This window comes from Vanellus vanellus, assembly GCF_965231255.1.
Source record: "Vanellus vanellus genome assembly, chromosome: 18".
Classification (NCBI taxonomy): Eukaryota; Metazoa; Chordata; class Aves; order Charadriiformes; family Charadriidae; genus Vanellus; species Vanellus vanellus.
This window is the reverse complement of record NC_138923.1, coordinates 2,617,219-2,640,543: the sequence shown is the minus strand read 5'-3', so window position 1 is coordinate 2,640,543 and position 23,325 is coordinate 2,617,219. Positions and strand designations below refer to the sequence as shown.

Sequence of the window (23,325 nt, the reverse complement as noted above, 5' to 3'; positions counted from 1 at the left end):
GAACTATTCCGGATTTACCCCCCTTGCGGGCACACATGAAAAATTATGCAATAAAAGCCATCCTTATACCAATACAATTATCATCCTTCCAAAGCAGAGTAATAACTCCTGTACAAAGCAACCACCCGCTCAGGGCTCCAACCCAGATGTTTAATGGAAAATGCTCCTCCGGAGGAGCCGATCCCGGGAGCCGCTGTGTGCGAGCAGCCCCCGAGCGCTGCCAGCGCAGGGGCTTTTCCGCCAGAGATGAGGAAAAGAAGAGACCAAGTCTAGAGGTTGCACGGAAAGACTCACAGGAAGGACACCAGTGCAGCCGGCTTGAGGAGGAGAGGAGAACTGGAGTTGGTGAGTTGAGTAAATAGAGTGTGTGTGTGTGTGTGTGTATGTGTGTGTGTGAGAGAGACCGACGGGGACCAGGAGGATCCTGCACAGGCAAGACATAAATTAGCTCAGCTTTTTAGTATGCAGCTCATTTAGATAATGAAGAAGATAGCGCCTACCACCGAAACAGTGTCAGCAGCTCCTGGCAAGGGTGGAGGGAAGAGGTAAGCTCGGTTCTGGTCTCCGCACCCCATCAGCTCTGAAGTGCCGCACAACGCGCCCATAATTACACCATCACACAGGTGTGTGTGTGCTGTCCCGTCTCCTTGGGCTGCCACTCACCACGGCTCACTCCTCTCACTTATTAGCATTCCAGTAGGATTTGGTAAAGTCAGTGCCTTTGTTGTTAGGGAGCTGTTGCTGGAAGGCTCTGGCTCATCTCTGGGCCCTGAACCAGGACAGACCTTTGGTACTTAACAGAAAGCCCCACCTGAACACAGACTTGAGACACTCCCCACAAACAGCAGTTTTAAGCTTTACCTCTGAGAAAACATTTTATCGTCTGGCAGCTCCTAACATGGAAGAAATACTTGACCGATTCACTGCAGATGTTTTTTCTTCTTTTTTTTTTTTTTTTAAATTCTGCAATAATCTTCCTCAACCCCCCACCCCAATTCTATAAAACATCAATAACTAGTGCTAAAAAACCTACTTCCATGGAGGGCACAAGTCCAGCCTTATTTAGAAAGTCTTAACTCGCTGTAGTATTGCAATGAGGAAAACACTTTGCAAAGTTTTTAATAAAGCACATATACCACTTTAAAGCCTAAAAGCCGTGGGGTTCAACAGCAGTTTTTTCATTTGACATAAATCTGAACAGTTTTGTTCTTAAGTAGTCTATTGAACCAGGGCCGAAACATGTGCTTAACGCCAAGTTACTGTTTTGCTGAATCAGACTAAAGCCAAAGCTGTGACACTGGAAAACCTCTTGAGAAGTCATTATTGAAACAGAAGATCATCTAAAATATAAAAATTGTTCCAAATTGCCTTGGCCTTAAACGTCCCATATCCAGGGTGACCACGTGAGTTGAGCACATTTGTAGCACAACCCAAATCCGTTTTTCCCCCCATCGCCTGTGTTTCAGAGGGGTAAGAGAGCTGAGCACAGATCCCAGTAAGACGGGGAGGGGCGGAGAAAGCTCTGCGCTATGAGGAAAAGGACAAACAGAGCAGGAAATGGAGTAAGGAAACCTCTGACTGAGGGCAAGCAGCTCGGCTCCATGCCAATTTGATCTGCGTGAAAACCTGTCCTTAAAGAGGAGCAAACCACCCCGGCCCATGGGAAGCACTGCGTTTGCCTGAGCTAATGAAAGCGGAGTAACTTACTCGCACACAAAGGTTCCCAGGGGAATGTCTTGCATCGTTCGCACACCCCAACCCATCTTTTGTGTCCGATAAAGCTGCAATCGAGTCCTGGAAAAGAAGAAACAAAGCCACAATAATGGCAGCACTCTGCAGAGAGACAACGTGTTTTCACAGAGATGAGCAAAAAAGCCAGCAACCTTCCATCAGCACAAACTTGATGACGATTTTAACACTCGACCCGCCCCGTTCTCACACGGCACCACTGTGGGTACGCTCCACTCCCACTGCTGCTCTGAGCGCGCGGGCAGATGCTGGGATGGGAACTGCCTGGGAGCAAGGGATGGGCGCCCACCAACCCCTTCTCCCTGCCCAGCTGCACCTTGCAAGGTGCACACCTGGGGACTGGGGAAGAGAGTATGGGACTGGATGCTCTGTGTGGTTTTGCCGTTGATTTACACATGGAACACCGGTATCCCACCACCAGTATTTCTTTTCCCTTCCTTGCACCTGCTCGGCCCTCGAGGGGAGGAGGAGAAGGTGGAAGGGGACTTAAGGCAGCGCAGCTCTTGCAGGGAGGGGGGCTGCAAAGGGAAGGCAGGGAGCTTACGGTGAATTAAGAACACCTCGAGCTAAGTGCTCTGATCCCTTTGCCCTCTGCTGAGGCCAGTGCATTTAGCAACTCCATCATATCCAGCTCCCTGGCTGAAAGACAAGGAAGAAACGCTGCAACTTGAAACTTCTTGGTGTAATAGCTGCTCTGTGGAATTTTACTGATGGAGTTTATAGGCAGAGAAACAATCCTGTAAGTCATTCTGCCTCCTGCTCAGCCAGAACTTGAGTTAAGTGCAGGATGAACAGTCTCCAGGGCTAGGGAAGGCTCGCTCTGTCCCCAGGGGAATGAAAACCCACTCTCAGCAACGCTGTTATCGGAATAAAGAGAAATCTGACGCTCACCTTAACTTCACCCTCTTGCTTTTTCCAGTACTTCCCTCCTTTTCCCCCCACCCATTCCCTCCGTGCACCGTCAGCTCAAACCAGGGGCTGTGCATTTTCTCATATCTGTTCACAGCTCCCAGAGCCTTCGCCAGGGCAAAGCACGACTGTATGAGAACAATCGCTCTCAGAAAAACCAGTTATAACACTGTATTTCAGGCTTGAGGAAGCTCCCCCACGTTTTGCTCCATCCATCACAGCAGAGCAGAGCGCCAAGTTCAGGTTTAGGCTCTGCTGTCGGGGCCGACACCGGCAGCAGCGGGACCGCGCTCCCGTCTCGGCTTCCCATCTGAGCTGGGTCAGCCTGCCAGATGGAAACGTGTGCGCTGCTGAGCGGAGTTAATTTGGAGCAAATCTGATAAAGGAAGCAACGAAAATGGAGCGGGAGCACCTGTGTGTCACGCTGCAGCCCAAACGCAGGAGGTTTCCTCCGCTGCCTCCCCAGGGACCTCAAGCACAGCTCTGCCAAACGCCTGACCTTACCGCCAGCTTCCTGACGGAGCCACTCTCCCAGGCTCATGGTTGGGTTCCCAACCCTTCCCGTCTTTCAGAAAAACACTTTAGCAAAGCAAAAATGCAAAAGAAACAGCTCGAGCTGTACAGCTCCTAAATAAACACCCACGTAGACACCGGAGCTCTGGAGCTTGGCAGGAAAAACCAGAGAGAGGTAAAGTTCTGTGGAAACACATCGAGCTTTTTCCTTACTTATTTTTAACGTTGCAAAATGTCATTGAAACTACAAAGCTTGCAAAAAAAGTGTTGTCAGAACTATGAAAAATTTGCAGAAGTCTTTTTTTTTTTTTTTTTTTCCCAGTGGGATTCCTTTGAACTTAGTGCAGCGGCAAACTTCTCCATAGCACGGGTCCAAAACAAAACATTTACATTTTTAGCCTGGCACCAAAATCCAAACAGTCTAATCCGCAGCACCGATGCCAACAGGTATTCAGGTATCCGATTCAGGGGAAGCCATGCCAATAACTTGGAAATTTTAAGCAGCCAAGTCTGGGCATGCTGTCCTGTATTTCTAATATAGACTGCTAACTTACAAGATCTTCTAAATTAAGGTTTTGCACTTTCTGTTGCTGTTATTTTCTTCACAGATCTTCACCTGAGAAGTTACATCTGGGTTGTTCATGCAAACCCACAAGCCATTTATATGTTTTATAGTCAGGCTGATGAAAGAACGCCGCAGTTCTCACATGATGGTTGACAGGGGGAGGGTGTAAATATTAATTGAGCTCATCAACCCGCTGCTGCTTCATTCCCACTGGCAGCACACAGGAACCCACTTGCATCCCACCACCATGTGGTGGCATCTGCCCCAACTTCTGTCTCATCTCAGGAAGTCCTGGGTTTTGTGGGTTTATGGGTGAGCTGAGACTAGAGAGCCAGCAAGCTCACAAGTTTGGTGTTGGTTTCGCCAAGATAAGCTGCGTTTGTATCCTCCTTCTCACCTGAGCCCATTCTGCACCACCCGGTTCCTACAGGTCCGCCAGCACGAGCACGCGTGATTACACTCGAAGATCAGCGGCGGCTCAGCCATGTTGAATTCAGGCAGGAGTCGGCCATCCTGAAGAGGAGAGGCATTCAAGATTGGGTTAGTTGTCTATTCCTATGACCCCTCCAAACCAGAGGCAGGCCAAGAGCAGAAGTCCCCCCGAGTGTAAAAACAGGCCAGAGAACCCCAAGGTGGAGGCATGCCCCCAACCTCCCCAAAACAAGCGTCAGACCTCAACTTCTGCAGTGGTTTTGCTCTACCCTGACAGTAGCACGCTATCGCCACTATCACCCACAGCTGACAAACAGCAAGAGAATGTCTAGATTTTTGCTGCCTGGCATCACCCTACGCACCACAAAAGAAATATCTTACAGTGCTGTGCAAAAAAACCACCCCGGTGTGCATCATCATTATTCTCATTTTGCAGCGCTGGAGGGGAGAAGCGGATGCTCGGTCTGTCTCTGGAATAGAGCCTAAACTTCCAGATTACAAGGCCAGTACACGCAAGTTCTGTGAACCACATTATCTTCCCAAATAACACTCCCAAAAAAGCTACAATTCAATTATTTATCAACCATAAAGGATCAAGGAAGCGATAGACGCAGTTCATCATATTTAACAAATTTGGCTTTTAAGGCTTGAAAGATGTAATCACCTATTAACGTGTAAATAAAATGGCTACAAAGCAAAGAAAGATGCCAATGTTCCCCTGGGAGAAACTTGTAGATTTACAGAACTTCTGATCTTAGCAGAACCTGTCCAAATATTAACCTCAAAACCTCCCTGGGGGATTTGGACTAGATGATCTCTAGGAAGTCCCTTCCAACTCTGAAAATTCCGTGATTGAAGGATACCTACCCAAAACAAACCAAGCTTCTGGCAAAGTTGCAGTTAAAACATCTTTACTTTGCCTTCATCTGGAAGGATCACGATAAATAAAAGCAGGCAAAAAATCTCTCCACTACCCTCCCCTTGTTTACATATTACAGCATTTTCTATGTTGCTCTGAAATGGAAGCTGATTTCACGCATGGATTATTAAATGCTCTCTATCATATGGGTATAATTAATGGCTCAGTTGGCATGACAGTAACACAAATAAATAACACTAGAAAAGCTTCCCTGAGTATGCATTTTGTTATGAACACATATATCTCAAAGCTGAGACTACAACTTTAGGCATTTTAAAGCAAAAAGTAGAGGAGTTGTGCATGGCACTGTCTTTGAAGTACTATTATAAACCCTGAATTGTGCAAAGTTCAGCTCGCAAACACCGGTCTAACCCAACATGAGGTTCTGTGTCCTCACCTTATCATACCAGCAGCGCATACTGAGCTGGCCGCACATGCAGTTACTGGAGGAGCAGTCGTCTATACAAACGCAATACTGGAAGAGAAGAGAAGGGGTTAACTCCACGCCATTCACACATAACGGAAAGAGCAACTTCTGTGATGGGGTCACAGAGGAAACCACAAGTCTGCCTTCTCCTGCTGCAGCTCATTAGCCAGAAAGATAACCAGCCTCATCAGTTCAGGGGTGGTTTTACTCCATTATTTATTTCTTTGTGCAATGAATGTCAAAGTACTCCAGCTAGCAGGAAAGGATCCCATACTGAGCCATCCTAATTTCTCATAAGAGGATGTCCCCTCGTTGTTAACTAACCTTCCTCAGTGCCCTATGAGCTGTACTCCACGCTCGAGGACAAGGAAGGCTCCAAGGAGGAACCAGAGCTGGGAGATGACGCAATGTGATGTCTCAGTCCTCCCCTGCTGTTTGCTTCTTCCCACACAGGTGCTCCAGCTGGCTGCTTCCCCAGCACTCCCCAAACCAACACGGTTCCCACCACCAGCATAGGGTTTGAGCATGGAAAGTTCACATCGGCCATCTCAGAGCTGCGCTCAGAGAGGGGTCACCCTCACCCTCTGCTTCCCCACCTCTGCTTTCACAACCCAGCCCTTCAAGGACTTCCAGTATCACAGTGAAGACCTTGGCCTGGATGCTGCAGTCAGTAGAAAGACAGCATGCGGAAGGTCTCCCAACAATTCACTAACTCTGCACATACAGAACGGAGGAAAAGGATAAATGGGAAACACATCGGCCAGCACCAGATGGCTGATGCTACAGCACACAGCTGAATACAGAGGTTAGCTTAAGTCTCGGAAAGGAAGAAAAGCACAATCCCATCTCCTAGAGCAAGAGCTGGAGTTTCGGACTACAGCCTTAGCTGGAATTTGATGGCAATATTAGGATTTGCATTCCCATTTTGAATGCAAAGCCCGTTCGGAGGTGCAGTGCACTGCAGCATCTCTGAATGCACACACCAGGACAGGAAAAAACATGTGGATACACATGATCCCTCACCTGTAAATGAGTGATGTTTCTATCAATGTCCATCGGGGAGGTGACGCAGTTCTGTGAAACATATTTGTAGTTGCTAGGACAAGGCTCGCTGTCCACTGAATTGACGCAGGGAATGGGGATCCGCTCATAACCCCGGGCAATGTCTCTGTCAGTGGGAGAAAGAGAACTGTCACAGAAGAAAAGCCCCCCCTTCCCCCCCCAACAAGGGGCCATTCAAATGCCATCCTGGGGCAGAATTACCGTCTTTGATCACTGAGCATTCAAAGCCTGAAAGCAATTCAGACTAGCACAGAGTTTATCTTTTTTCCACCCTGCCTTACAGATTGTTCTTTGTGCTCTCGAATATTTCCATTTGGAGGATGAATTTACAAACCACGGTCTGAATCAGCATGTGCTTAGTTCTTGCTAAGCTCAAACTGACCTTCACACCAGTTTAAGAAGCTAAGCACGCACTTACAGCCCTTTCTTAAACCAGGCTCCCAGCCTCCCCCGTGCAAGGGGTTTAATTTCAGGACCCACAAGCAAAGCCATCCGCTTTCTCACCTGCTCACGACCTTCTCTATCTGGGCAGGCTTGTCAGTAGATGATTCTTTGAGAGTCTTGTTCATCTGTAGGGCCACCCAGACCTGAGAGTTAAGGCTGGAGCACTGGAGTGGAGTCTCACCCTCCTTGTTCTTTAAAGTGACATCCGAGCCACGGGAAAGAAAGAGACTGCAAAACAGCAAGAATGGATAAGCATCCCCCAAGAGAAACGGCAAAAGGGGAAAATGAGCTGAATCACATCCTCCAGCCAGCCCTTAAGGGGCAAGGAAGAATCTGTAGTAGTGAATAATCACCTGAGTTTTCTTTATTAAGCATGGTTCAGTGAATCCTTCTACGTGAAGGCGCTGGCAGAAGCCACAGACTGAAGCTCTAGGCACTCACGAGAGCTCTGGGCAAACCTCGCCTTGCTTCAGGCATGACAAGTACCTTGCTGGTACCAGCCTAACTTCAGACAGGCTTGAAACTCTCTGGCAGGGAAAGATACGGGGTGGGAAAAGTAGGCTGGAAATGGAAAAGTGCCACGGGAAACTGGTATTGGACTTGGCCCTTGTTTATACTCACCAGCTTTTGGTGAGTAGACATGATGACTTTATTCATAGCAATGATGAAGCAAAGGAAAAGCCCTGTTACGATATTATGCAATATAATCGCAAAAAAAAAAAAAAAGAGCTTTAATCAAGGATGGCCTGATGCCTTTGTGCTGAAAAGCCCGGGCTGAGCACAGTCCGTCAAGCTCTCTGCCCGAGACTCCAAGGACCACTCCACCTTTTACCTTTTCTGATCTTTTTTACCCCAGCTCTGGCAGCAGCGAGGATTTCAGACCCACCGCCCCTAGGAGCAGGGCAAGGGAGAAACAAGTCCTCCATCCCAATTTTGTTTCGTGCTTAAATGCCAAAGGCATTTCAAAGGAGCACCCGAGCTTGCCAGCTAGCATCCAGGTAGAAAGGAGTGACCGGGGAATGGAGGGATGTGGCAGGGCTGGAGCTGTACTTACACGACACACTCGTAGCGGTTCTCTCTGGCTGCAATATGCAGGGGTGAGTCCCCGTGAATATTCACTGCATGTAAATCACACTTAGCAGCCAGCAGTATCTCCGCTATGTCAACACAGCCAGAAAAAGCAGCCCAGTGCAAACAAATATTTTCCTCCTGGAGGGAAAGAAAACAGAGTAGAGGCTGTTTAGTGCATTAAAACCCTATCGCTTTGGGACTTCACCATCCTTAGCTCTACACCTGCAGCATTCAACATGTGGCTTGCAGTCTCTACATTGCTCCTTCTGGCTGGGACTAGCAGGGCAGGCAGGGAAATCTCCGCGCAGACAAGCAGGGAGTTCTCACTCCAGCCGCCTCCGCGCACCAAAGACGGGGAGGCTGCACACAAAGCGGTCCATCGCCTTCCTTACATACGCAGGCAAATCGTCTGTCTCTAAGCCACAAAACAATCTGGATCAATCCATGAGAGAGGTGACAGACATGAACAAACATGCTAGAAAAGGCTAGAAGCTGAGCTTCCCCAGCCCAGATAGGCAGGAAATCTAGCGTGTCTCCCAGTGCTACAAAATTAAAGAGAAAAAGAGCACAGCACAAGCTATAGGCTATAGGAAGGTGCTAGGAGGGAACCATGAGCCACAGGGAAAGCAATCAATCTGACTTCAGGCATCTCTTAAATACTGTATGTACTCATCTCTCACCAGCAGCACTAGAAATAGCTGAACACTCATCTTTTTGATGGAGGTATTTTAAGCAATGATACTCTGTTTTCTGTTACAGTGCAATTTGCAGCACGCTTTAAACCCTTCCCCATGACAAGCTCTAAAGACGTCGATTACAACACTGCAATGATAGTAACGATCACCTAACTTTTTTCTTCTTTTAAAAAGCAAAAATAAAGCACATCTTTTAGTCATCACAACTTAAGTTAGATCCTTCCTTAAATGGGGAGGCTATTGACATACACCAGGGAGTGGGGATACCTCTTTCTATACAGCTTCTGCCTCCCATTATGTTAACATCTAGAAAAAAAATCCCTAATCAGCATCACATACCAATCTACAGAAAAAATTAGTCCTGTCGATTGCACGCCACGTACTGCTGCTCAGGCAGGTTACAGACACCTCGACTCATGACTTTGCCATGCATTGGCTACTGCCTAACAGCAGCATAATTACAATCAAAAGCATTTCTCCTGGAGTATGATGTTTCCCAGCAGAAGTGACATTGCTTCTTAATGACTGCAATCAGGAGACACGGAATGCAGGTACAGTAACAGATCTGCGATACATGCATCTGCTAAGAGGATATTTTTCTTTCAAGTAAATTGTTGACTGAGCTGATTTGATTTTCATCATTTAATGTGTGATCTTGTAACTGGTAGCCAAAAGGCTTCTGTGTCAGATCTAAAAAGTCAGTTTTCTTCAGAGACTGCACGAGGGCTCTGAAGCAATGCAGCAACCCAAAAAGCCCCCTCTCTCGCCTTTACTTTTGCTTTTAGGAACAGTAATGGATCCAGACCTGCCTGGGAACAACCTAAGCTACCAAGGGAATAGAGGCTCCTGCCAAGAAGGGGCTTTCAGACTGGGGACAGCGACTGCTCGGGAACAGCTGGAGCCTTTCTGAGTCCCACGAGATAAACGTGCCGACCCCTACCCCTGCTAGCGGCCAAGACACAAACCAAGGCATTAAGGGAGACAAATACAAACCAGCTGCTGACACCCCTTGGATTCAAAAAGCACCAGGAGCCTTGGACAAGAAAATACACTGCCATGAGTGTGAACTGATGGTGGGGTAGGTACTTCGCTGTAACAACTCTGTGCAGAAAGCAGTGAAGCCCGTTACCCTTCATTTATCAATCTCACAACTACAGGCCAAAGCCTGGAGTAGCTCATCACACCCCAGTTCACACCCAAGCTTGCCTTGCAGGTACGTCTGGGGTTTCAATATCCTTAGAGACAGAAAGAAAACAATGAGAAACATGCTATTAAGAAAAAAAGAGGAGCAGTGCTGACAGAATGAGTCTCCTGAGCAGAAAGCTGGACAACTGGGGAAAAAAGGGGACAGCATCTCCCTTGTATCTTCTCTGTTTACGTGAAAATCCCCATGAAACAGGCTGGCACAGCCTACACACAGCGCTGCCCGGCCCATGGAGCTCCCAGGGACTCAAGTACGGAGCACACCCCACTCAAGCAGGATTTACGGAGGTGAAGAGCAGGCCATGAGCCAGCTCCAGCACAGAGCCACCAGCCTGGGCACACTCTGTCCATGTCGGTGGCTACGTGCCTGTTATGCCCAGGAAAAGGCAGGCTTGCGATACCTGCTGGCAGAGTGTCTGCCCAATCCATCCTGAAAACACAGGTACAAGCTCATGCCCATCAAAAGGCACGCACAATGCCCCGAACCTTAACCCATGCCCAGTGAACACTGGTCCATGACCAACATGGAGCTGGTAAGTCCGGACTCGAGGGGGACCTGCCTGGGGCAGCGTCCAAGTGGCAGCAGAGGGGACCCAGGTGGATCAGAAGCAGCATGGCACAGAGCTGGCTACAGCCTGCGGCATGACACACAGCGTCCTTATGGGCTATGTCAGAAGACCTGAAGCAAAAGCACTTCTTGCCAGCTTGTAAAGTTCCTCCTAAAATATGGAGGAAAATTCTCCCACCGGACACAATTCACTCACTGCCCCAAACCACCTGTGTCAAAGGACCACTGCACCTCCCTGCACTGAGCCTAAAATCTGCCTCCTGGGGCTCGTTTGGTTTTTAAACAAAGATTGTGGCTGATTTCTGAACCGGATTCCAGGAAGAACCTCACGTTGTCACGGATGTTGATGTCCGACCCCTTTGCAAGCAGCAGCTTCACCAGCTCAATATGCTTGTACTCGGTGGCCCAGATCATCGGCGTCCAGCCTCCATCGTCCTGAGGAGGGAAAGGAAAGGGTGAGATACACAGAACGGGCAAGACGGTTTCCTGCTGGCTTCACAAGCCCCTCGGCAGCCACAGCAGGGTGCACCTTGCCTGGGAGCCACAGACCCCTTCCCTCCCCACATCTGTCTCATCATGCTCCTTTGGTCTACGCTGCTGCAGGGAAAGGTTCCTCCAGGTCCTGCAGCCCCAGCATGATTCTGTCCAACCTTCCTCAGCAGGCTGGAGTTTATTTGCAGCTCAGCACACTGCCAATGGATCTCCAGGGTGTTCAAATACAGCTGACTGACCAAAAGGCACAACGAACATTCAGCTTGTGCAAAAGCTCTTACAAAGCTCCCTGAGCAGCCTGGGGGAGCCAGCCTTCCCCCAGGATGAGGAACCCCAGTACAGAGCTCCCTCACCCCAAGGCAATGGATAAGCTCAGTGATGGACAGTGCGAGGCTCAACCCATCCCACAGCAAGTCCGTGATCCCACCAGCCCCTCTGCTAGGAGCAGCACAGGGACACCCTTGAGCAACAGCAACATGCTCCACCAGCAAATTCAGGCTCAAGGAGAAAGCGCAAATCCAGACAGAAGGTAGGAAAGTTTCCATGAGGTCAGCGGAGGGGACCGCCTTCTCTGCCAGACCGGGATGCCCACGGCACCGTTGCCCTATAATGTTTTTCAGGTGCCCCCCGTGAGCAGGACTGTATTTGAGTAACCAGTGCCCAGACACACCGGTGAGACGTGGGTCCCTCACCTGAGAAAAGCAGCTTCTGCCCCTCGCAGAAAGGCCTCACCTGGCAGTTGACATCCATCTTCCCGTTGGAGAGGAGGTACTGAACAACGTCGTAGTGCCCCTTCTTGGCAGCCAAGTGCAGACACGTGGAGCCCTCCGCGTCCTGGACACAAGCACAGAATAAGTGCTCAGGGGACATCCCTTCCCAGCATTTCCCATGTCTGCATGACACCGGTGATGCTCAGCAACGGCGGAGAAGCTCCTTTACAGAGGCAGAGCTTACACTTTACATCAGAAAAGTAGCCTTGTCTCAACCTGAAATGCTCCGTTTATACAGGCTTTTGCTGTGTTTTATTAGCACAAGGCCTTATCCCAGCACCTATCCCAGCACTTCTCCCAGCAGGGGTGTCCTGCACAGGGGCTAGGAGCCTCCCGAGAGACCATGTCCCTGACCTGCCCGCAGCCGTCTGCCAAGACAGGAGATAAAAAACCACCCTGAAGGTTGAAAGGAAAAATGCCTTTGGGAGCTGAGAATACAGGGTCTGGTGGAGATGGACAGGCTGTGAGTCATGACGGAGACACTCCCACACTAACACCAAAGATCTGGAGGCTGATTTTTATCAGGCGTTTATATCCCAAGAGCTTAGCACATGGCGAGGCCCGGAGACCAGGAAATAAGGAGGAAGAAATGAAAGACAAAAACCAAAATGACTCCTTCCTGCTAAGCCCCTGCAAGCAACATCGGAGGCCAGAGCTGTTGGATGGAGCCAAGCGGAGAGCACGGCACAGGGCTAAGGAGCACCCCCCCGAGCAGCGATGGACTGTTTCAGGTCAGGGATTACACCATATGGGCTTCTCGGGGAAAAAAAGAAGGTGTTTCTACACCCCCGTAAGCACCTGCCACATCTGAATAATGCCCCAGCTTTCCCCTGAGATTAGCGTGAGCCAAGTGCAGCTTCTCCACTCTACGGAGAGCATTATTATAATTTAATATAAAGTTTCTGCAGCTTTTGAGAGGGGCTTTTACGACCCATTAACAGGATCAACGGCTTTGCCCTGGGGTCTGAGCAGCCCCCCACATCCCCTCCAGCGCCAGGCTCGGCTCACGCCCGCAGCAGTTAATGTCCGGATTTCTCATCGAAATGGCTGGAGCCGATTTTAAACTGCAATGATGCGGCTTTCAAAAAGATGACTAATTTGGTGCAAGAAACTAATTAACATAATAAACTAGTCTAGACTTCAGACGTGATCTCAGGCTTCTAATTTGCTTTTGCAAGCTCAGGATTTTTTTCCCTTCCCTTTACCTTTAGAAGCAAAAAAAACCACACCTCTTTTATCTTCCACACGGATAAATCAGGTGAGAGATATCTGGATTACTCCAAGATGCTCAGGATAGCAGCCAGCATGAACCCACAGGTGCCTGTCCTGCCCTTTTCCCCTTCCCGGCTCAGAACCAGTCTCCCAAGGATCCGTGTAAGGCTCGGGGTGGGCAGCACTTGGTATCTTGTGCAACTGTCCTGGCCCCACCAGTTCCTTCCAAAAAGAGCATCCTGGCCCTGCCATACTCCCCAGCAATAGCAGAGGAGTGTGCCAGCAGCAGCAGGTTGTAACAATAAGAAGTTCACGTGGGGAGGGTTCCTGTGCTCCAAATAGCATCTGATTTATGGGACTAATAAACGATCTGTATATTTTCCAAGACTGCAAAGCAACCAGAGCATGCTAAAGGCAAACAGACAGCTGCATTTTATTGTATTTGTTTAAATTAAAGGGTAGAGTTTAAAGACGGGGTCCAATTTTGCCACTGCGGCGTGATTGCTAGAAACCGCACATCGGGCCTTTGAAAAGCAAAGCTTCCCCTGTCATTTTTGCTGGCTTGGCAAGCAACAGCCCATTTTAAAATGTCACCCCAAAGCCTCATTATTAGAGTCTATAGAGGAGGAAACTCTGAAATCAAACTCCTAATACGCTGCAATGGATTTGTGACACTAATACTTAGTGGCCCCATAGGAAATCAAATACCCTCTACATTTGGTGCTACAAACTCATGCAGCAAGTGGCAGCTCTTGCCCCAAACTGCTCACAGCCAGGGCACTGCATCATCAAAATGACACTACCAACCCCCACAGCCTCACCAAGCCTTCGTGTCCAAGACAAGCAAGCCCCTTTCCCCTCTGCCTGTGCACTTCCACCCCAGACTTTAAACATATCAAGAAGGAAATGGTGGACAGAGGCTTCTTCAGGAGAAAAACTTAAGGGATTAACTGCTACCTTAGGATCTACTAGTGCTCCAGCCTTGATAAGGTATTTCACAGTTTCCAGATGGTTGTTTTCTGCTGCTTCCATCAGTGGGGTCCTCTGGTCTTCAGAGCAGGTGTCTATATTAGCACCAGCCTGTTAAGAGGCCAAGGAAACACAAGGACAATGACAACCATTACTGCTTAGCAGAGGAAGGATGTGGGAGTAGAGATTTAGTAGCAAGTTTTGAAGGCAGTCCAACGTCACTCGTTTTGGAAAGCAGCACACACTGCCTGTCCTCTCTCCTGCCTTCTACAGCCAGTAACCGGGGTGTAAGGAAGCCAACAGCTGGTATTAAATAACTCTTGTTATTAACGCATTTTGTACTGCTACTTTCCGGATATTATTTGCGTAACAAATTGGAAAAATCAGTCTCCTCCTCTCTCTAGCAGCTTTGTTTTCGGTCTATCATTTCTACGGACACAGTGAACAAAACAACCAGCTCTTCCCAACATCACAAGCAGTAGGAACAACTTGCTGCTTGCAACAGAGGTAGGAGCTGTAAAAACACCTCTGGAGATTGGCTAAGTATTCCTGTTGAAGTCAATGGTAACATTTCCGCAAAGGTCTCTGAGCACACGTTCAGTTCAACACGGAGTGCCTCGGACCAAAATCTTACTCTTTTCCAAAACACGACTGTGCCATTTATCTTGCCTGCTTTAACTCTTTGGCTCAGCTCAGTAATCCACCCGATATTTAAACCAAAAAGAAAATCTCAGAGACAGCACAATTCTTGGCAGGCCACACACACGCATATATCCGCGTGAGGCACAGACCTGTGTACAGCAGCGACACGCTGACTCAGGTTCACCTGGCACAAGAAGTTGGCCCCGTTGCTTCCAGGTGCCTCCCACTGAATTCATTTGTTTTGATTACTTTTAAACAGCTACAGCTATTGAAACCAGAACGCAGAAGAGGCATTTCAAGTTTAACAAGCTGGGGACGTTCCCGGCCAAATACTGCGCTACTGCAGTAGCCAGACATCACGGAAGAGACAAGAAGATGAAGGATTTTGGAAACAAACCAAGCCTACTGATACTCAGTTCAAATTGTTTGTAATACCTCTCAAATTTTGCTCCTTTTACTCATATGAGCCATTCCGTTGCCTTCACGTGCAGTAACTTAAGACTGTGAGAGCAGCAGGGTAGGCTCATAGCTGCACCTTCAAACAGCACTTTGAAAGCCTCCGACTCCAGATGTTGAAACGCAACATCCCAGCAGGCTCATGTGCAACGACACGGCATTGCTGCTTTCCCAAAAGCCCTTTGAGGTTTCTCAGTCACACAGGGTAAATAAAACATACTTCCAGTCACTCCAGATGATGTACGCCAGTACGAAACAAAGAAAAACTGCAACTTTTTTAATCCTCCTTTTTTCTTGGCATCATTTTTGACAGAAGGGAAGACGGAGCCTGCGAGTTTGCGGGCTCCAGAGCCTACCTGCCTTTGTTACAAAGAGCAACACGGCAGCAGCTGGCAGGTCAGCAGCAACGTGCCAGCGGTCAGCCCGTGCTGGCACATCTGGCAGCGCACCGCTCCGCTGGGTGCGTTCAGGCATATATAGGTTGCCACACGCTCCACAGTGCCCTACATCGAAGCTTCACGTGCTCGTTGCCCGGGCAGTGATGCTCGCTTGGAGAACAGCCTAGAAAGACAGCTTCAGTCATGTCCTCTAAGACCTCACGTTACTTCTCCACCACTCCTCCCTCAGCAAACCCTGAGAATAAGGAGGTTTTCACAGGAGGCACGTTTCAGTGCTGATTTCCAAGTGTGTTTTAGCCATGTGGGGCAGGAGACCAAAAACCACAGAAAATTGCTTGTACAGAAGAACATAAGCGGAGACAGACCTGAATCAGCATATGGCAGATGTCCACGTGACCAGACTCGGCGGCAGCGTGGAGAGGGGTTCTCTTACTCTGATGCTCCATTTTAAAATTAGGGTCAATTCCATCCACTGAAAAACACAGCAGAGGCACTTTCAACCACGATTCAGAGATTAGAGAAAAGCGTAACAGGAGAACCGGGTCTCAGCTAAAGGCTTTTAAGGGGCGAACTCCCAGTCCATCCTCAGCCCTTCTCACGACTCACTACGCATTCAAGCCAGAAAGCTCTCAGGGTATTCCCACGGACATTCAATATCCAACAGCCCTCAAATCAAGAGCTTCAGAAACACCATGGAGTTTAACACCTTTAAGGCATTACAATTTCTACGCAGGCCATCTCCCTCAGATTCCCAATTCCCCACCTCTCAGTGCAACAAACCCAACCGACACTATACAAGAATAAAAAGGAAAAAAAAAAACGCTGCTTTGTTTAAAGCAACACGTTGGAAGTTGGAAACCACGAAGTGTCGTTACTACCTGGCCTTTCTGCCTCACCACTATTAACTGCAATTAGTATTAGTGATCCTCGTTGCATCAGTGCAAACCCGGGGCTACAAAATGGATGGAGCGTCTCCAACTAAGACGAGCTCGGGATCTGGCCAGAGATTCTCACAGCTGTGCAAAGACTGACAGCAGATGATGACAGCCAGACAAAGATGTCTGGGCATGATAACATGTTGCATATGACGAGGCCGTAGTTAAATATCAAAGAATAACATTTTTGTGCTATTGAAGACACGAACAATGAAGCTAACACTTGCTAGAAGTAAAAAAGAAGAATCTGATAAATGAAAAGAACAGCAAGCGTCCAAAGATGTACTGCAAAGTACTGGAGTGGAAAGGAAATGATCCCAAGGAAACATTGTGTCCTTCAAACAGGGAGATTCCTCCAGAACATTTGTTGGTAAAAACGAGCTCAGCCGCTCAAAGTATGTACCCCCAAAACAAACCCTGTGCACTGAAGGGCTCCTCCTTTCTGCTCTCTTGCTGATGGGTCTCGGCTTAAGCTGACTCCCATCTTTTTACCTCTCGACTGGCTGCAAATACCCAACTACCCCACTGCATGGGGAGGAAAAGCTCTGTCAGACTGGAGAAATCACATGTAGGTCAGCTGGGGACAGAAACAGCTTCTCTGGATAAAACCGTGCCCAAATGCAGAAACAAGTTGGGAGCAGGTCCACATTTCACAGAAAGATGAAGCCATTTCCAATGACACATCACTTGCAAAAGTGGCTTTCTCCTCCAACACCGCTCACAAGGGGCAGTGGGGAATATGACGTGCTGCCATGCTGGGAACTGGACTCTGGCAGCTGCCTGGCAGGAGCTGGGAGTACTGCCAGACGCGCAATGTCCTGGGAAGGAGCCACCTACCCAACATAAGCAGGACTTTTTGCAGCTCTCCTTGCCTTGCAGAGAAGTACAACTGCTTTGGATGGAACCGTAACTTCTTCGGTCTGCAGGAGTGGGGAAAAGAGGCGTAATTAATACTCACTGAAAACATTCCCAGAATTTCACCCCACCTCACCGCTACCCCATGTGCATGACAAAGTCTGCTCCCATGGTACAGCTCCACAGCGTCAGCAACACACAAGAACAACAACTCTCCAGAAGGAGATCTTCAGACTTCCAGCTCCAACCGCAGCCAGCCTTATTCTCATGAGGGCCCCATCTATTCAGTGCTGCTCATCAACAAATTCCAGGTCTTACTACTCTAAACGGGAACTCCTAGTAGTTACAGCTGTGGTTGGTGGGCCAGTGAAAAACTAAATCCTCCAGATAAATCAGTAAGACATTTGGAGCAATAACTGTTCTCTTGAATCAGTAATCTGTTGGGGGTGACAAATGACTGAAACTCAAGTGAACAAAAAAAGGTCTGAGAGATCCAGAGAAGCTAAATCTCAGTTTTCTCTAGGTTAAGCGACTTTCCTGGGAACTGGAGAGACCCAGCGGTCTTTTTCTTACTTTTCGGAGTCCAGGGCAATCAGGGCACTTTCCAGAGTTTCTTTAACTGGTCCCTGGGTCAGGCTAGTAGTAGGCTTTGGAAAAACCGAAGACCCAGCCATGTCAAACCCCTCAGCAGCTGAGCTTTCTGGCTTGTCTTCCTCTGACAACCGCGTCCCAGTGCCACTGAAGAGAAAAATGAGACACAGCCAAAGCACAACCATTAAAAATACACAACAGTGTGTATCTTATGCCAAAGGAGGAAGAGAAATGGATTTTAAAAGCAGATAAGTGTAAGTGAAATCGAAACAGAAACCAATATATTTTACAGCCTTTTCAGTAAGAACTTGCCCCAAAAAAGGAGTTGCACTGCCCTATGATACATTTTGATGTACTCTGTGCTACAGGAAACCCAGGAACATGGGGCAAGTCATAAAAGCCACCAGAAACAAGATCAGATCAGATGGGAAGTCAGAGCACTGTTCAACACAGGGATGGCTTGATTTGTGTCCTCCTCTGCGTTTTCATGCTCTTATAAAAAGAGCCCATTGGCGCTACAGCTAGGTACCACATGAATTTCCCTGTCCCTTGGAAGACTTGGCAACATCAACTCGTTCCACTATCATTCAACCCCTAACAATTAGAAGAAGGAATGGTTTTAACTCCTGAACCCCTCCTTACCTTCATAGCCTCTGCCCCAGCTCACCCTGTGGTTGCCACGCTCTTCTCTGACACAGTGAGCAACACAAAACATGCTTGCAGGTTCCTGCAGCTGAGTTTGGCTTGCCAGAGCAGGACCAGAGAACACCTCGCTCCATCAGGAGGAGGACAAGCATTCCAACGCAAAGCACGCTCTGGCATGAGGTTTGAGATCACCACGTGCTCCCAAGCTCACCTCCCCGTCGTGGTGTCGGCCCTTCCCTCCACAGCCGCTGGTTTCTGCTGCTCGTAGGTCAGCGACACCGTTGAGGTTGTGTCTGCTTTTGCTATTGTCACCTCCTTTGCCTTGGAGGCCTCTTCCCCGCAGTGTGGGCAGTAGCTCATGTCGTTGACCTGGGAGGCACAGTTCTTGTGGAAACGGTGGGAGATGCTGCTCTCCGGCTGACACTCCATGAAAGTGCCCTGAAAAAACCACAGAGAAGAAAGTCACACCTTGGTCACTACGTGCCTCACCCGCTCTACATGCTTCATCCGCAGATCTCTTAAATACTTCATTCATCACCACTCTTGTCCCTGGCGCTTCCAATACAGTAAGCAAGCACTGCCACTTCTTTAGAAGAGAACAAAACCAAGGTAACCAGGGAAAAACTCACTTGGTTAGGGACTGCAAAGCAAGTTTTTTAATTGCACTTGGGAAACAGAACCAAGAAGTCCCAATTTTCAGCTCTTTCCTCTAACGCTTGAAGTTCTCGCTTATGTTTCTAGAAGTGCCAGTGTACTGTACGGACGCCCCCAAAACTGGAAAAGAGAACTTCAGACCTGTGTGCTGAGCCAGCATTAAAACTACCTGACAAAGCTGCGCACAAACCATTTGAGGACCTACATGAATATAACTAAATCAGCTGTTAACCCCAATGTAACCTAAAGCATGAGAATTCTCTGCTTGGACCAGCCCCATATGCTGTTTAACCCCAATAATGTGGCTGACTGCACATTCAACAGACTTGGGCAACTTTCCTTATTTTCTTTTTCCAGCAAAGTTCTCCAAACTGAACTGAATGTACCCCAAAATTCATGGCCCTGTGATATTAGTGCTACCTGATGCCCTACTGTGCTCTGTGTTATTGGTGACTGATAGCACAGACAAACACGCTCAGGTTCACCTGTATGAACTACGACATGTCCCTCAGAGATGTACGAGCATGTAAGGACAGGCTAGTTAAAACCCATTCTTCTCCTGAATTCCCAGTCCTCCCAAGCAATCTAATTAACTCTATTTCAGCTTTGCAAAACATGTTTAAGGGTTGTGAGGATTTTATCTTTTAAATGATCTTTGACTCAGCATGAAAACCCTGGATGGCTCCATTTATTACAATTACAATAACGCTTAAGACTACTGTAGCATCCTTCATTTAGTCATCTTGAAGAACGCTAGCATCAGACAATTAAGCCCCCCGATCACCCTGTGAGGCCCTCAACTGGTGCTTTTCAGCTTTACCAAGAGGGAAACTAGGATGCTAATGACTTAAAGGACTGGACCAACGCTACTAAAAGCCTCGGTGGCAGAGGTGGAAGAAGGAGCAGGAGATCTCAAATACTGCCTTGTTCCAGTGCCATCGCTCAGGTTGCTCGCCTAAGCCCTCACGACCAGGCGGGGGGACAGAACCACTCTTGTGTACATTTACAAACCAAGCTAATAAAATTTTTTTATGTGATTGATCTGTACAGAAAAAGAAAAAACACCCTCGTTCCAAAGAAATTCCTAAGGCGAGACTTCCACTGTGTGAAATCCCATTAAAAACCCTTCAGTATCACCCCTTGGGGTCTCCAGGAAGATAAAGGTGACAATTGCAGCTACCCTCGTGCACATTTCTGTTGAAAACACCACCTGACATGCTGTGGAACGAGGTGGAGCTGATGCCGGGAAGTCAGTAAACCCCTTTAGGTACCATCTCCACCTTCAGCTCTTCCAGCTACTGCGACAGGTACCCCCTTCCCTAGATTGAGAGCACGGACTTACTGCAGTGCAAAAGTATCCACAGCCAGGGCAACACTGGTGTTTCACCATCCTCCCTCTATGGTCCTCACACAGCACCAAAAGCTGGACTTTGTTAGACGGGCGCATCAGTTCATACTTAACCACACTGTTTGTGCATCGGCCCAGCTGGAACAGGAGAAATTAAAGGAAATGAAATTACTGGAGACCAAAACACTCTCTGTGCTTGTGCGGAGGAAGATTTTTGCACACTGCCTCGATGAGCCCTGGCTTTTTCACGGTAATTCAGATGTGTGCCAGATAGCATTAGCAGTGCAGCAGGAAGCTGTGAAAGCTGCTCTCAACAGGAAGAAATGCATCATTTACTAACTAACATGCATGTGGACCCCGAGTTGTTTGTTCCTTGCAAGGGGGAAAAAAAAAAATAAAAATCGTAACTGGAAATATGCAACAGCCAAGCAGCAGCGGAAGGGGCAGTCCCATGGGCCTGACTCACACAACAGCCGCTCTCCTTTTGCCAGGAAGAGCGGGTGTCGGTGACCAAGAGAACAAGACCATACGCACTAAATCTTGTTACTGTTCAGAAGTATAAGTCACAGGAAAATAAAGGGAAAAATAATTGCTCTTCGTCGCCAGTGAAGTTATCGTCTGTACTGGTTCCAGCACTGGCCCCTGCCCAGACCACAGGGATGAATAGCTGGGCTTTCGCGAGAGCTCAGCTAAAGTCACATTTTGAGCATGTTTTCCGAAGGATTTCACCAATGTACAGCTCTGGGCTTAGAAAGCTGTCTTCTCGTGCACCACCTTGTTCTGTTAATGACAGCAGGCTCAATAGTTGGGGTTCACTTTTCCCAACCAGTGTTACTCGCTCTGCTGCGCCAGAAGGATCAGCGCTTCCTTCTGCTGCCCCCATTCATACATCTACGACATTTTCACATCCCCATTGCCGCCTGGTAGCATGACACGACCCTGTCTGGGTTCTGCAAGTTCCTCTTGAGAATAACCTTGCTTTCCCCAGATGCTTGGCAAAGGACCTTTATAAACCAGAGATATAAACGTGAAAGGCTGCTACAAGGAAACGTCCCTACCGAAACCTGTGCACGGTTTACTGTGCGCTGCCACCGTGAGCAGAGGAGTCCGTCAGGAACACAGTGCCTGCTCATCACCGACAGACTGTCCCTCTGGTCTAGCTGAGGTTTGATTTGCTGCTGTTTTCTCAACAAAACTAGACTTTCTCTCTAATTTTTTAAAACTCCACTTCTCCTGCACAATCAACACAACTACAGAAAAAGAGAATGGACTTTAAGCTAAGCTCATCACTCACCCCCTGGCATCTCTGATTCAACTCACCCAAATTCCAGCTGCAAAGTCTACCTGTGGTTGTGACACCTTGGCCAGACTGCTCACCGTTAACACAGAGACCCCAGGGGCTGCAGGGCTGGCAGGAGAGGACCCTTCCATTGATTTTTACTTATGAGCTGAGGAAATCTGATTAACAGGTGAAAAGCTGCACTGTCCATGTCAGAAAGTCCTTGCATTATTATGTCACACTATTATTTGTTAGAAACTCTAAAAAAGTACAGAATGATTAACTGCTATTTTCCAACCATTAGAGAGTGCAGCAGGGTGCTCATAGCTATTTATAACGTTCTCCAAGGACATGACAGTCTGGAGAACCCACTATTCACACGTGTAATATTCTTATTAACATCTATGAGTCACTTATCCCATTATGAAAAAGGGATCTAACATAAAGCATGGCCTTTGCTATTCCTCCCTCTGATTTATCCAGGGACAGAACTGTCAAACCACCATACGCACAAGCAGGAACCCTTTCATACACCTTCTGTTTATTTAGAAACCCTGGGGTCCCCCTCTCTCCTACAAGTCTCCAGGGCGTTCTGTCTTTAATGAATCAATTTTGCCATGCTTTGGAAATTCCTTTCTCTACAGGTACCAACATGCACTAACAGAAGCCAAGTTGGGCTGCAAACCTGATTATCCCTTTCTCCCTCCATCCACCCTTTGCAACCTGGGCTGGTGGGAGGTGTCCCTGCCCACGGCAGGGGGGTTGGAACACGATGATCTTCAAGGTCCCTTCCAACCTAAACCATTCTAGGATTCTACAGGAGAACTAGGGATATTCTCACTCCTTGTCCTACTACCAGAAAGTATCAGAGCGCTGCAGGGTGACTGTGGCTCAGCTGAAGCTTAAAAGAAACCCAAGTGCCTCCCAGTAAAAGGAGGATCTACTCAGCCTGTTCTCGTCCCGCAGCCTTTCCAGACTCTGGGAGGGAGTCACTTCTGCCACTTATTTCCACACTTCTGGAACCAGCAGAGCCCAACTAGCCCAGCTGCGATCGACTGAAAGGCACCGAGTGTAATCGTTGTCAGTCAGTCAGACCTGGAGGCTGCGCAGGGCTGCCAGGACATGGGAAGCTTTGTAACAGAAGCCTCTTGGGGGAGGAGGAAAGGGGAAGGCTGGGGCAGACTGAGCCAGCGGAGGGCATGCCAAGTTCCCGAAACTCAAGAGCTGGCTAGGGAAAGGTCTGCATCAGCTCCTTCGTAGTCAAGGGAAACCAGCTCCAAGCTTCCTCTGATTGGATTTTCTCACTTTGATGCATGCTAACGTATTTTAGCCCACTTGGCCTGAAGTGTGTCTGTTACGTCAACTTGATCCAGCTGCACAGGCCAGGACAAGCAGGAGAGATCCACCCAGCGCCTCTCCAACAGCAGACCGCAGCACCTCCTCCCTTCCAAGTGGCTTTGACCCGATTGTGCGATACACGCAGAACGCTGGAGCCCTCAGCTTAGCAAGTAGGATGTTTGCC

The 23,325-nt window shown here is 48.4% G+C and overlaps 1 protein-coding gene across 2 annotated transcripts in view; it reads right to left on the bottom strand.

Moving 5' to 3' along the window:
* EHMT1 (euchromatic histone lysine methyltransferase 1) overlaps positions 1-23,325 on the bottom strand; it is a gene marked incomplete at its 5' end in the record, with an annotated part of 123,386 nt that overhangs the window by 6,852 nt on the left and 93,209 nt on the right. For both annotated transcript variants that reach the window (XM_082492695.1, XM_082492696.1), the window contains 14 exons: positions 1,708-1,794; positions 4,134-4,249; positions 5,485-5,562; positions 6,538-6,682; positions 7,081-7,248; positions 8,075-8,229; positions 10,888-10,992; positions 11,782-11,883; positions 13,989-14,111; positions 15,862-15,968; positions 17,269-17,351; positions 17,860-18,024; positions 18,734-18,960; positions 20,519-20,662. In XM_082492695.1, coding sequence (XP_082348821.1) covers positions 1,708-1,794; positions 4,134-4,249; positions 5,485-5,562; positions 6,538-6,682; positions 7,081-7,248; positions 8,075-8,229; positions 10,888-10,992; positions 11,782-11,883; positions 13,989-14,111; positions 15,862-15,968; positions 17,269-17,351; positions 17,860-18,024; positions 18,734-18,960; positions 20,519-20,662 — 1,805 coding nt within the window. The remainder of the gene's footprint in view (positions 1-1,707; positions 1,795-4,133; positions 4,250-5,484; positions 5,563-6,537; positions 6,683-7,080; positions 7,249-8,074; positions 8,230-10,887; positions 10,993-11,781; positions 11,884-13,988; positions 14,112-15,861; positions 15,969-17,268; positions 17,352-17,859; positions 18,025-18,733; positions 18,961-20,518; positions 20,663-23,325) is intronic.